At 47.0% G+C, this 12,390-nt stretch overlaps 1 protein-coding gene across 1 annotated transcript; it reads right to left on the bottom strand.

The window, feature by feature from the left end:
* Positions 1-423: 423 nt before the first annotated feature.
* On the bottom strand, positions 424-10,699 carry LOC138394089 (serine protease 41-like). Its single transcript, XM_069485708.1, has 6 exons — positions 10,633-10,699; positions 10,415-10,441; positions 9,918-10,083; positions 8,970-9,256; positions 1,034-1,191; positions 424-678 (listed from the first exon to the last, which is right to left on the bottom strand). Exons 1-6 carry the CDS (start codon positions 10,697-10,699, stop codon positions 424-426), a joined length of 960 nt encoding a protein of 319 aa, XP_069341809.1.
* Positions 10,700-12,390: the final 1,691 nt, after the last annotated feature.

The following is a 12,390-nucleotide window of genomic DNA, read 5'->3' as shown; positions in this document are numbered from 1 at the left end:
AGTGGCAATTGTTTCAATGTAAAGTTTGCAAGAGACATTCAAACCATATCAGGGGAGGCTGCCAACCAATAGTGTTTTCTCCACAGCACCCCCACCCCCAGCCTTCACAGCCCATGACACCCTGGAGCTACGACTGTTCTTCCATCAATTATCTTCCGAATTGAACTGACAGAAGGTTCTGTTGTTTGCAACCAAAACCTGGGTAATGACTTAGGAGTTAAGGTGGGGTCTGGGCCTGAACTGGACATGAGCAAACAGGAGGGAGTTCTCTACAAGTCCACTTGGGTTCACAGAAAGCTCTGCAAGCATCAACTTGAACATACATAATCTTTATTAGCAATCAAGACAGAGAGGACTGGAGCCAGATCCAGCAGTGCCCGTGACCTGGGGGAGCATGCCAAGGCTGTGGTGCCTGCTGCACCCTCACAGCCTCTGGTGGACCCAGACTGGCTGCAGAAGTTGGGGGGACCACAGCAGAGTGAGGAGCAGCAGTAACCTGGAGGAGTCTGGCCTGGGTGTAGTGCAGGACATGACCTTCTGGATCCAGGTGAAGTGCCTACTGACGTTGGCGTAGACACCAGGCCGGTTGGGCCAACCACAGCCTATTCCCCAGCTCACGACTCCAACCAGATACCACAATCCATCCTTGCTGCAGGCCAAGGGCCCACCTGAGTCACCCTGGGGAGCAGTGGGAGTGAGACCAGCCTGGGGCAGGCTCAGGGAGAAGAGGAGGGGCTGGGAGAGCAGGAGGGCCCATGGGGCTGGATACAAATCCTGTTTCTCTCCTGGCAGCAACTGAGCTTCAGTTTCTGCATCTGCAAAGTGGGGCAATAGCCTCCCAGGGTTGGTGGGATGATCCAAGCAGGTATAATTTATACCAAATGAAAAGCATGTTTTACAAGCTGGGTAAATAAGGACTGCAAATGTTTCCTCAAAAACAAACCCCAAGGGTGGGTTTGTGTGGGCACATGGTGTTGCTCTCAGGCCCGGGGTTGGGAAGGGTGGGATTCCCCAGTGGAGTACAGGCACTCACTCTGCAAGTGTCTACGCTGCCATTCTCAGCACCAGCACAAAACATGGAATCGTCAACCGTACTGCGGCCTGAAGGCTGTTGGAACAGGTAGTTACACCTGGTATTGTTTAAGACGGTGAGCTGCGCTTCCCGGAGGTTGTAGGGAGCTGGAACAGATGCTGGGGGGAAAGGACAGAGAAACACAGCAACCTTAGACTCTCCCCCAACATCTGGGGCAGGAGGAAGAGGAAGGCCCCATGTTACAGTGGCAGGGGGGTGTCCCTGGCACAGCCACAGTGCCTGCACATTGCTCTTGATGACTTCCCAGCACCCAGCACAGCATAGGCAGTTAATGATATAGAGGGAGCCAATGGATGGACAGGTGTTATAGCTCCGCCGAGACTGGGTTTCTCTATTGATAGAATGAAGATAATAGTCCCTGCCTGAGCCAGTGGAGAGATTCCTTTGCGAAAGCATGGTGGGGGAGGTGCCAAGGTGGATGAGAATGTTTGTTTAATACATACACTACAGCTGCAGGATTCAAGCCAAAGCTTGCCAAATTTGATGAAAGACATGAATATACAGATTCAAGAAGCTAAGCAAACTCCCAGTAGGGTAGATAAACACAAAGAGACCCAGGCTGAGATTTGTTCTTGTTTTTTTTGTTTTTTTTTGGATGACGGCAGATGGCACCAGTTTCCGCTCCTCATGTCTCCCTCCATCACCCTAAGATTTTATTATAATGTTATAATCAAACGTGCCATGCAAAGACAAATACAGAATCTGGTGAACAGCAGGAGAGAAATGACTCATCAAGGACCAGGGATCTTCAACAACATTAACGGCCAATTTCTTTTCAGAATCCATGGAGCCCAGCAGGCAGTGGCATGACATATTTAAAGTATTGAAGGAAAGAGTCAACCAAGAATCCTTCAAAAAAAATGAAGGATATATTCTCAGATAAACAAAAGCTGAGAGAGTTTGTCACTAGTAGACCTATCTTACAAAAAACCAGAAAAGCAGTCCTTCAGGCTGAAATGAAAGGACACCAGAGAGTAATTCAAAGTCATGCAAAGAAATAAAGAGCCCTGGTAAAAGTCACTAATAATAATTCAGTAATATTTTTGATTTATAACTTCTCTCTTTTCCTAAGCATAAGACAAATGCATAAAACAGAAAGTATGAATCTGTGTTTATGGTTACGCAATGAATAAAGATGTAAACTATAATAACAACAATATAATGTGAAGAAAGGGAGCAGCATAGGAACTGAGATTTTTGTATACTATTGAGCTAGGTTGGTATAAATTCAAAATAGATTGTTATAGTTTAAGATGTTAACAATACTCCCTAGGGCAATCACTAAGAAACTAACTAGAATATATATAGAAAAGGAAATGAGAAAGGAATCAATATGGTACACTAAAAAGTTGGTTAAACACAAAATGAGGAAATAAGAAAAAAAAGATATAAAATATGCAGACATAAAAAGATGTAAGACAAGATATAGAAAACAAATAACAAAATGGTAGAAGTAATTCTTTCTGGATCAGCAATTACTTTTAATGTAAATGAATAAAATGCACCAAACAAAAAGCAGAGACGGCCGGGCGCGGTGGCTCACGCCTGTAATCCTAGCACTCTGGGAGGCCGAGGTGGGCGGATCGTTTGAGCTCAGGAGTTCGAGACCAGCCTGAGCAAGAGCGAGACCCCATCTCTACTAAAAATAGAAAGAAATTATATGGACAGCTAAAAATATATATATAGAAAAAATTAGCCGGGCATGGTGGCACATGCCTGTAGTCCCAACTACTCGGGAGGCTGAGACAGGAGGATCCCTTGAGCTCAGGAGTTTGAGGTTGCTGTGAGCTAGGCTGACGCCACGGCACTCACTCTAGCCTGGGCAACAAAGTGAGACTCTGTCTCAAAAAAAAAAAAAAAGCAGAGACTGGCAAAATGGCTTAAAAACACAGGATCCAGGTATATGCTGTCCAGAAGAGAGTCACTTTAATACTATTTTTTTTTTTTTTTTTGAGACAGAGTTTCACTCTGTTGCCCGGGCTACAGTGCCGTGGCATCAGCCTAGCTCACAGCAACCTCAAACTCCTGGGCTCAAGTGATCCTTCTGCCTCAGCCTCCCAAGTAGCTGGGACTACAGGCATGTGCCACCATGCCCGACTAATTTTTCTATGTATATATTTAGCTGTCCATATAATTTCTTTCTATTTTTAGTAGAGACAGGGTCTCGCTCTTGCTCAGGCTGGTCTTGAACTCCTGACCTCGAGCGATCCTCCCACCTCGGCCTCCCAGAGTGCTAGGATTACAGGTGTGAGCCACCACGCCCTGCCGAGAGTCACTTTAGATCCAAAGACACACACATGCTGAAAGTGAAAAATTGGAAAAAAGAGATTCTATGCAAATAGTAAACAAAAGAGAGCTGAGGTTGCTAATATCAGATAAAATAGGCTTTAAATAAAACTTGTTATAAGAACAACATAAATGTTGATGAGTCAAATCATAAAGAAAATATAACAATCATAGACATTTATGTGTCTAACAACATAGCCCCAAAATATATGAAGCAAAATTAATAGAACTGGTGGGAAATATACACTGTTCTATAATAATAATGGGAGAATTCAATACACCACTTTTAATAATGGATAGAATAAGCAGAAAGAAGGTGAATAATAATATAGAGGACTGGGACACTATAAACAAACAAAATCTAGCAGACATACGGAACAGTCCACCCAAACACAGCAGAATACAGATGGTCCCTGACTTACAATGAATCAACTTATGATTTTTGGACTTTATGATGGTGCAACAGTAATATGTATTCAGTAGAAACTATACTTCAAGTTTTGAATTTGATCTTCTCCTGCGCTAGAGCGAGGAGGTATGATATTCTCTCATGATGTTGGGCAACATCAGTGAGCTGCAGGTCCCAGTCAGCAATGTGACCATGAGGGTAAACAACAGACATTGTACTCCACAGTGTACTGTACTCAATAAACTACATGAGATATTGAACACATTATTGTAATATAGACTTTGGGTTAGATGACTTTGCCTAAGTATAGGTTAAGGTAAGTCTTCTGAGAATGTATAAGATAGGCTAGGATACCTTATGAAGTTCAATAGATTAGTTGTATTAAATGTATCTTTGACTTATGATATATAAACATCCAATGGGGGCTGGGTACAGTGGCTCACGCCTGTAATCCTAGCACTCTGGGAGGCTGAGGCGGGCAGATCGTTTGAACTCAGGAGTTTGAGACCAGCCTGAGCAAGAATGAGACACTGTCTCTACTAAAAAAATAGAAAGAAATTAGCTAGACAACTAAAATATATATATATATATATATATATATATATATATATAAAAGAATTAGCCAGGCATGGTGGTGCATGCCTGTAGTCCCAGCTACTCGAGAGCCTGAGGCAGGAGGATCGCTTGAGCCCAGGAGTTTGAGGTTGCTGTGAGCTAGGCTGACGCCACAGCACTCTAGCCCAGGAAACAGAGCAAGACTCTGTCTCCAAAAAAGTAAAATAAAATAAAAATAAAAAAATAAACATCCAATGGGATTTTAGGGACATAACTCCATTATAGGTCAAGGAGCATCTGTTTACAGTCTTCTAAAGTGCATATGGAACATTCCCCAGGAGAGACTGTATGTCAGGTCACAGAAAAAAGTTCCAGTGAATTAGAGAAGATTGAAGTTATGCAAACATCTTCCCTGACCACAATGGGAGGAGACTAGAAACCAATAACAGAAGGAAAAAGTGAAAAATTCACAAGTATGTGGAAATTAAACAACCCACTCTTAAACAACTAATGAATCAAAGAAGACAGAGCAAGGAAAATTAGAAGATGCTTTGAGATGAATGAAAATGAAAACACAACAGCCCCAAATGTATGGGAGGCAGCAAAAGCGATTCCCAGAAGGAAATTTTAGCTGTCAATGCTTATTACATTAGTAAAGAAGGAAAATCTCAAATCAATAACTACCTTTAGATCTTAAGGAACGATTAAAAGAAGAGCAAACTAAACACAGAGCTGGCAGAAAGAAGGAAGTAATATAAATTAGAATGGAGAAAAGCAAACTAGAGAGTAGGAAAGAAATAGAGAAAATGAATGAAACCAAAAGTTGGTTCTTTTAGAGATCAACAAAATTGACAGTGAAAGTGGGGATGTCACTACTGCCCTTATAGACATGAAAGGACTAGAAGGGAATACTATGAACAATTGTACACCAACAAATCAAATGCACTGAAGGAAATGGAAAAATTCCTAGACACATGCAAACTACCAAAACTGATGCAAGAAGAAACGGGAAATCTGAACAGACTTATAACAAGTAAAGAGATTGAATCAGAAATCAAAAATCTCCCAAAAAAGAAAGGTTGGGATCAGATGGCTTCACTGGTGAATTCTGCCAAAATCTGAAGAAGAATTAGCACCAGTCCTTCTTGAACTCTTCCTAAAAATAAAGGGAAGGGAACGTTTCCTAACTCATTCCATGAGGCCTGCATTACCCTGACACTAAAGCCAGACAAGGACACTGCAAAAACAAACAAACAAACAAACAAACAAACAAAAAAATCCTGTATAGTATCCCTTATGAATATCCATGCAAAAATCCTCAAGAAAATACTAGCAAACTGAATCCAGCAGCGTAGTAAAGGGATGGTACACCATGACAAAGTAGGATTTATCCCATGAGGGCAGGGTGGTTCAACATCAATGTATCACTCAGTCCAGCATACTGTAATAACAGAATGGGGGGCGGGAATCACATGATCAGCTCCCTTGATGCAGAAAAAGCATTTGACAAAATTCAACATCCTTTCACGATAGAAAATACTCAACATCACACCTGTAATCTTAGAACTCTGGGAGGCTGAGGTGGGAGGATTGCTTGAGCTCAGGATTTCGAGACCAGCCTGAGCAAGAGTGAGACCCCTTCTCTACTAAAAACAGAAAAATTTAGCCAGGGGTGGTGTCGTGTGCCTGCAGTCCCACCTACTCGGGAGGCTGAGGCTGGAAGATCACTTGAGCCCAGGAGTTCGATGCCACTGCACTCTACCAGGGGCCACAGAGTGATACCCTGTCTCAAAAAACAAAACAAAACAAAACAAAACACACACAAACAAAACAAAAAACAAACTAGGAACAGAAGGAAACTACCTCAACATAATAAAGGCCATATAGGAAAAGCCCACAGCTAAAACCATTCTCAACAGTGAAAAACTCCAAGCTTTTCCTTTAAGATCAGGAACAAGGTGAGGATGTCCGCTTGCACCACTGTTATTCCACAGAGTACCAGAAGTCCTAGCCAGAGCACTTGGGTAAGAAAAAGAAATAAAAGGCATTCAAATTGGAAAGCAAGAAGTAAAACTGCCTCTGTTCACAGATGACACAATCTTGTATGTATAAATTTCTAAAGATTCCACAAAAAAGTGATAGAACTGACAAATTCATCAGTTGCACAATACAAAATCAACTCTTAAAAATTAGTGGTGTTGGCCAGGCACAGTGGCTCACGCCTGTAATCCTAGCACTCTGGGAGGCTGAGGAGGGAGGATCGCTCGAGGTCAGGAGTTCAAGACCAGCCTGAGCAAGAGCGAGACTAAAAATAGAAAGAAATTATATGGACAGCTAAATATATATATATAGAAAAATTAGTTGGGCATGGTGGCACATGCCTGTAGTCCCAGCTACTTGGAAGGCTGAGGCAGGAGGATCTCTTGAGCCCAGGAGTTTGAGGTTGCTGTGAGCTAGGCTGATGCCACGGCACTGTAGCCTGGGCAACAGAGTGAAACTCTGTCTCAAAAAAAAAAAATTAGTGGTGTTTGTATAAACTCACAATAAACAATGCAAAAAGGAAATTGAGAAAACACCCATTTACAATAGCATCAGAGAGTATAAAACAAGAATAAATTTAATTTTGGAGGTACAAGAATTGTACAAAGAACTTCAATACATTTCTGAAAGAAATTAAAGCCTTAAATAAATGGAAACACACCGTGTGTTCATGATGGGAGACCTGTTAAGATGGCAACACTCCCCAAAGCAATCTACATATTCAATGCAACCCCTATCCAAATCTCAATGGCCTTTTCTTACAGAATATCACAAGCTGAGTCTAAAATTCACATAAAAATATAAAAGGACCCTAAATAACCAAAACAGTATCCAAAAAGTAGAACAAAGTTGGAGGACTCACACTTCCACATTTCAAAACATACTGTAAAGCTATAGGAATCAAACAGTGTGGTCTTGCCAGACGGATAGACACATGTCCAGTGGAATAGAACTGTGAGTCTAAGAATAAACCCAGACATCTATGGCTAAGCAATTTTCAATAAGGGTTCAAGACAATACAATGGGGGAGAGAATAGTCTCTCCAAGAAATGACGCTTGGACAACTGGATATCCACATGCAAAGAAATGAACTTGGAAACCTACCTCTCTTCATCTGTAAAAACCAACTCAAACTAGATCAAAGTCATAAATGAGAGAGTGAAAACTATAAAACTCTTCCCCAAAATAGGGGTAAATCTTCACAACTTGGGATTTGGCAATGGTTTCTTAGCTATGACACCAAAAGCACAAGCAGCAAAGGGAAAAATAAATAATTTTGACTTCATCAAAATTAAAAACTTTTTTCAATACTATCAAAAGAAAGGGAAAAGAAAACCTACAGAATATGAGAAGATATTTGCAAATCATATATTTGATAAGGGTCTAGTGTCCAGAATATATAACAATGATAAAACTCAATAACAACAACAACAACAAACCCCTAATTTAAAAATGGGCAAAGGATGTGAATAGGTATTTCTCTAAGTAATATACACAAATGGCCAAAAAGCACATGAGAGATGCTCATTGTCATTTGTCATTAGGGAAATGCAAGTGAAAACCCCAATGAGACACCGCTTCACACCCACTAGGAAGGCTACAGTCAAAAAATTAGAAAATAAGAAGTGTTGACAAGAATGGGGAGGAACGGTAACCCTCATTTTTGATAGGAATGTAAAATGGTGAGGTTACTATAGAACACTGTTTGGCGGTTCCTCAAAAAGTTAAACATAGAATTACAGTATGATACAGCAATTGCACCCCTAAATATATACCTACAATAATTGAAAAGGGGTGTTCCAACATATGCTTGTGCACTAATCTTGATAGCAGTTCTTGTCACAACACTGATAAGGTAAACACGATGCAGCCAGCCGTAGATAGAAGAATGGGTAAACAAACATGGAGCACAACTCAGCCATGAAAAGACTGAGGTTCTTCTGCAGGCTACGACACAGCTGAACCTTTAAGATGCTACGTTATGTGAAAGAAGCCAGACCAAAAAGAACATGTGTTGTGTGATTCTATTTATGTGAGAGGTCGGAATAGGAAATCCAGACAGAAAGTGGATGAGTGGTGGGGCCACAGGCCTGGGGACTGGGAGACTGGGAATAACGACTGAGTAGAGTGACCTTCCACTTTGAGATGAGGAATCCGCAGTTAGACAGCGGTGATGGTTGCACATCGTTATGAATTTATTAAATACCACTGAACTGCATACCTCAAAACTGCACACTTAAGATTTTGATGGTTGTAAATTAAGTCTCAATTTTAAAAAATCACTGCCTGAGGCTTTTGTTACCAGGCTGACCCCAAAACCCCCCACCCCCGCAGCCTGGCCTCCCTCTCAAACTCTCCTTCTGGCCCCCACAGGGCAGCGAGAACTGAGTGTTTGGTTCCTGCCCTGGCAGGTGGGAGCCAGAGCAGAAAGGCAGGTGAGGAGAGGAGGGGAGCAGGCCGGCAGGGGGTCCCGCCATGCCCAGGCCAAGGAGGGGGTGCTGTGCCTGTGTGGCAAACGGAGGTGGAGGGTCATGCTGGGGCCACCCCAACCCTCCATCGCCCCACCCCATCTGTCCCCAGCCTCACACTCATTTTCCCTGAGTGACCCCCAGCCAGTCACCCAGCAGTCGGGCCGGTGCAGGAACATGAAGGTGGACGACAGGACACAAATGGGCTGGATGTACTTAGAGTAGGTGACAGAGGTGGCCAGTTTCAGCAGGGCAATGTCATTGCTATTGGTATTGCCATGGTAGCTGGGGTTTACAATGATATCTTTCACTCTGTATCGATTGACGTAGGCCCGAAGGTTCCAGAAGGATGGCAGAAGATTTAGCTCTCCAAGCTGGACCCACCAGTTGGAGGCATTGTGGTACCTGGCAAAAGAGAGCGGTTGGTGGCCCTGGAAGGAGAGTTGGCCACCAGAGCACACCTGGGGGCCCAGTCCATGATGTGAGACTGTGGGCAGGTACTACTTACTCATCCTGGCTGCCATTAGTAAGTTCTTCTCATGGGCCCAACACCCCCTGTAGACATGGGAGAACCCAGAGAGGCCAAAACCAAAGTCCCAAATCCTGGGGGCTGTGGTAGGGTCAAATAAGAGGGTGGGGTCTTGTTAGCTCGAGGACACTCGAATTGAGCCAAGTCCTCCATGGAGATTCCCATGCAGGCCCAAAGTCAGACCAGATATGCCCAGGCAATGTCGGCGTGCACCAGGATTGAGTCAACACAGCTTCCCTGGGAGTGCTCCCCACAGCCGGGCTCGGTGCTCCACACCCGTGGTACACATCCAGCCGGAGGTGGAATGACAGAGGCATGGAGGGTGGTGCCATATGGGTCGAAAAAAATAATAACACACCCAAGCACGAGTTGAAATGTTCTGGGAAAGCATTCTAGAAGAACCTGAACAAGGTTCCCTCCAGATGCACCAAAGACAACTGATGTCACCAGGTGCAGCCGGACCTGGGGCTCAAAAGAAAAACAGACATCGCAACCAACGTCACAGGCCCCTACGCCCCCGCGTGCCCCCAGACTCACATTTTGAAGCAGTGCGCAGCCGAGAGCACCCAGCGGCGGCTCAGCAGGCTCCCTCCACAGAAGTAGCCATCTTGCACTCGCAAGAGGGCCTGCCATGGCCAGCGCCCCCGCACTGTCTCCACTCCGCCCACCACCAGTGCCTGAATGTCGCGGTGGCCACAGGGCCCTGGGATGGACAGACCCGTGGCTTAGCCGCAAAGCAGGCCCACCCCTCCGGGCCTCGCCCCCCGTGATGCGTGCAGTGTGGGGGGGGTGTCCCCCGGGGATCTGCGAGCTCCCAGGGCCCCCGCGCTTCCCAGAGTCGTGTCCAGGTGGAGGAAGGTGACCGGGGACCCTCCCACGTGGTCCGCAGGGCCCGCCCCTCCCCCAAGGGCCCTTCAGTTACTTGACAGCAGCCTCGTGTCCATGGGACCTGGGGCGGGAGAGGAATAGATGAGGCGCCCTCTGAGCCCCGGCCCACGTGCACCGCGCAGGGAGGCGCGATCCCGGCGCCTTACCTGACAACAGGTCGGCCTCCTGCGACTCTGGGAGGAGGCAAGAAGGTGAGCTCCCCTGTCCCCTGTGCCGCACCCCAACCCCGCAGCCCCCGTCTTCCCCCCATGGCGCCCTCCCCCCCGAGGCTCCCTTGCTGCCCCCGCCTCCCCTCTCTGCCGCCCCCCGCGACCCCCGTGCCGCCCTCGCGCCCCCAGCCCGGCAGCGGCGCCCCTGAGCTCACCCGGCTTCCCGAGGGCCCCCCGCGCCAGCAGCAGCGCCAGCAGCAGCGCCCCGGCCCGGGCGCCCATGGCCTCAGCTCCGCAGCGTGGCGCCCCCTCTGCTTCCTCCTGCTCCAGGCCGGCGGGGCGCCCCCTGGGGAGCGGGAGCCAGGGCGGCCCCAGCCCAGCACCTGCCCCAGCTGGGCCTCCTGGGCCCCGGGCTGTCTGGGGACCCTTAGGCCTCACAGCGCCCTGGCTTTCCGCTCCTGTGGGCCGGGTCCCCAACCACACTCCCTGGCGTGGCCCAGGAACTGGTGGCCCTGAACAAGCCCTTTCTTTTCTGCAACCCAGAGGTCCCAGCTGTCCCCCGTGGCCCTCTCTCCTCCACCCACTACTTCCTCCAGGACCCAGGACCTGGCCCACAGCCAGAGCCCCCGTTAAAGCTCATTAACAAGTCTTCATTGAGGGCCAACTGAAGGCCTGACAGCGGGTCACCTGTTGCTGAACGTGATGGTCCCGGGGTCATGTCCAGGTGGAGGAAGGACCCACAGAATGCCAGGCGGCCGTGTTCACCATCTGGAGGGCTCTTAGCCTACTCCTCTGCCTGCTGCCCTGCAAAAGGCCCCACGAGACTGCATGGAGCCTACGGGCACCTCTTCTTTCTTGTGGGCGAAGCTGTGGGGCTGCCAACGTACCTAAGCTGCCCTCCAATCCTAGCTGTGAGCGGACAGCTGAGTCCGGTCCATGAGACCAACCTCAGGGTCAGTGAGTCACAGTTCTCAGCGAAACCAGCGGCCTCCTGGTCCTGGTCTCCGCAGTGAAACGTGCACAGGTCAGAGCCCAGGAGAGCCCAGGGCGGAAGTTCCAGTGCTCTCCCAGAGCAGCCTGCGGACAGCGCCCCGCCCCCCAGCACGGAGTGCAGCAGCACACAGGAGGTTCTGGCACCCAGGGAGGCTCCCTGAGCCTTGGTGGCCAGGGTTTGTACTGGAGAGTAGTCGTATGGTCCTGGAGCAGGTGGGCTGACACCAGTCAGTCAGTCTCCAGCCCCTCCAGAGGTCAAGGGATACAGCATGGCCGATGGCCCTGCCATCAATCATGTTGTTAGCACAAACTATTTGGCGAGGTCCAATGCCCCAGTTGGGCAGAGACTTCTTATCAGTCAGGACATTTGAGGGCCTAGAGTTCCTCCCCGTACCTGGCCAAGGGCCAGTCTTTTTTGGATGTGGAGCATTTGACACCCCAAGCCTGCTGAGTTCAGCTTTTGCTGTAAAGGCACCCCCTGGCCCTTATAGCAAAACGATCATTGTTTTCTTAGCATCTGAGGCTGGAAAGCAAATAAAAGCATGGCCGGGCAGGGCTGGGAGACCCCAGGCCTTGACCACAGCTCCCTCCTGAGGCCACAGTGTACTGGTTGTGCCCCAAGGCTCTTGCTGTGAGGACAGCTTCTCTGGTGAGCGTTTGTTATAAATAGCCTTTTTTATTTTGAAGTATGTTCCTTCTACACTGCATTTGTTGACAGTTTTTATCTTGAAGGCTGTTGAATTTTATCACATGGTTTTTCAGCATCTATTGAGATGATCATATGATTTTCGTGGTTCATTCTGTTGATGCGAGAGGGTCACATTTATCGGTTTGCGTATGCTGAAGCATGCTTGCATCCCTGGGATAAATGCCAATTGAACACAGTGTATTATCTTTTTGAAGTGCTGTTGGATTCAGTTTGCTAGTAATTTGTTGATGATTTTTGCACCTATCTTCATCAGAGATCTTGGCCTGTAATT

The sequence above is a fragment of the Eulemur rufifrons genome, chromosome 14 (assembly GCF_041146395.1).
Source record: "Eulemur rufifrons isolate Redbay chromosome 14, OSU_ERuf_1, whole genome shotgun sequence".
Classification (NCBI taxonomy): domain Eukaryota; kingdom Metazoa; phylum Chordata; class Mammalia; order Primates; family Lemuridae; genus Eulemur; species Eulemur rufifrons.
The sequence above is the reverse complement of the archived record's forward strand: the minus strand, read 5'-3'. Positions and strand labels throughout refer to the sequence as shown.